The 1,476-nt window shown below is 42.0% G+C and overlaps 1 protein-coding gene across 1 annotated transcript; it reads right to left on the bottom strand.

The window, feature by feature from the left end:
- Positions 1–214: 214 nt before the first annotated feature.
- On the bottom strand, positions 215–1,470 carry LOC106321595 (protein ATAF2-like). The gene is made up of 3 exons (XM_013759841.1): positions 1,286–1,470; positions 905–1,185; positions 215–801 (listed from the first exon to the last, which is right to left on the bottom strand). Exons 1-3 carry the CDS (start codon positions 1,443–1,445, stop codon positions 409–411), a joined length of 834 nt encoding a protein of 277 aa, XP_013615295.1. The 5' UTR covers positions 1,446–1,470; the 3' UTR covers positions 215–408.
- Positions 1,471–1,476: the final 6 nt, after the last annotated feature.

The following is a 1,476-nucleotide window of genomic DNA, read 5'->3' as shown; positions in this document are numbered from 1 at the left end:
CCTAAGGGAACTAAACTCAATACATGGAAAAGCGAAATTTCACAGAACATCTAACACGATGAAAGAAGCATCTGTAGAAGTGAAGAGTGCAGCATATATAAACACACTTTGGGAATGTCAAACCGAAGCATGCAACAATATCATTGCTCTAGAGTAAGCTATGATCCCTTTCTTTTCACTGTTTGTATATTCATCTACATTAGTGCAACTGGTATCTTGAAGAATGTATAATTTTTCATATAAATTTCTGATAAAATAACAAGAATTTGCCTACCAACGAGACAATGCTAAGAAACTATCAACACACTACAATCTTTTTTTCTCACTACTAAGAAACAAAAGATGGTTGAGAACTTCTCTCTACCACATCACAATACAGACCAAAAAACCTTTCACTCTCTTCCCTTTTCACCCCTGTGGAGCAAAACTCCAATTCAAGAACGGTTTCTGCTCCGGCGGATCCTCCTGCCAGGAGTTGAAATCATAAGAAGGCTGGTACAAGAACTGAGGCACAAAATCTTCACTCTGCAACAAGTCCATGGAGCCACCATCGAACATGGAAGCATCAAAAGCATTCTCGAGCTCTCCCCATTTAGGCTCGCTCTGAACCTCCAGCGCATCCGGCGACACCACGCGACCCCCCGAGCTGCTCGAGTCGTCCTCTTGCAGTGTCGGGTAAGTCGAGTCCGACGCATCGAAAGGCGATGAAGCCGTCATGGTCCTCGGTTTCTCATCGGCAGGGTAGTACTTCTCCATGGTCCCTTTCTTGTTGTAGATTCGACATAACACCCAATCATCAAGCTGTTCAACAAAAAAATAAAAATAATAAAAAAATAATTAATAATCTAAACTATTATTACATTCAGACAGGAAAAAAAAAAGGATAAGACAGAACAGAACATACTCGAAGGTTGTTCTTTTTGTTAACAGAAGCCGATCTATCAACATTAGCGAGGCGATACTCGTGCATAATCCAATTGGTCTTAATCCCTTTTGGAGCTTTCCCAGCGTAGAACACGAGCGCTTTCTTAATACCCAGCGTCTTCGGTTTACCGATCGGTTTATCAGCGCCGGTGGCTTTCCAATAACCGGTTCCCGCCGCCCGGTTAGGACGCGAACCGTTTGGGTATTTCCGGTCTCGTGGTGAGAAGAAGTACCACTCTTTCTCTCCGTACAGAGACATCTCTGTAATAAAATTAAAAAACAAAAAAAACAAATCTCCCGATTAGCAAACGAATCTCGAGAAAAATCTCGATTAATGATTAGAAAATCAATTAGATTTTACCAGGAAGCTCCCAGGGGTTGAACTTGTAGAGATCGATTTCGGCGATGACCGGAGCTGAGATCTCCTCCGACGCGCATTTACGGCAAAGGTAGAATTGCACAAGCTCTTCGTCCGTTGGATGGAATCGGAATCCTGCTGGTAAGTTTAGCCCTGCTTTCATTCTTTCAAAAGTTTTTTTTTTTTTTTTTTTT

This window comes from Brassica oleracea, unplaced genomic scaffold (genome assembly GCF_000695525.1).
Source record: "Brassica oleracea var. oleracea cultivar TO1000 unplaced genomic scaffold, BOL UnpScaffold02109, whole genome shotgun sequence".
Classification (NCBI taxonomy): domain Eukaryota; kingdom Viridiplantae; phylum Streptophyta; class Magnoliopsida; order Brassicales; family Brassicaceae; genus Brassica; species Brassica oleracea.
The sequence above is the reverse complement of the archived record's forward strand: the minus strand, read 5'-3'. Positions and strand labels throughout refer to the sequence as shown.

Bases quoted from the DNA above. Each gene is read 5' to 3' on its own strand.
- LOC106321595 (XM_013759841.1), bottom strand. From the start codon at position 1,445: ATGAAAGCAGGGCTAAACTTACCAGCAGGATTCCGATTCCATCCAACG. The intron at 1,186-1,285 runs GTAAAATCTAAT...ATTTTATTACAG, and splicing joins CAACCCCTGGGAGCTTCCTG to AGATGTCTCTGTACGGAGAG. The intron at 802-904 runs GTATGTTCTGTT...TTTGTTGAACAG, and splicing joins ACAAAAAGAACAACCTTCGA to CTTGATGATTGGGTGTTATG.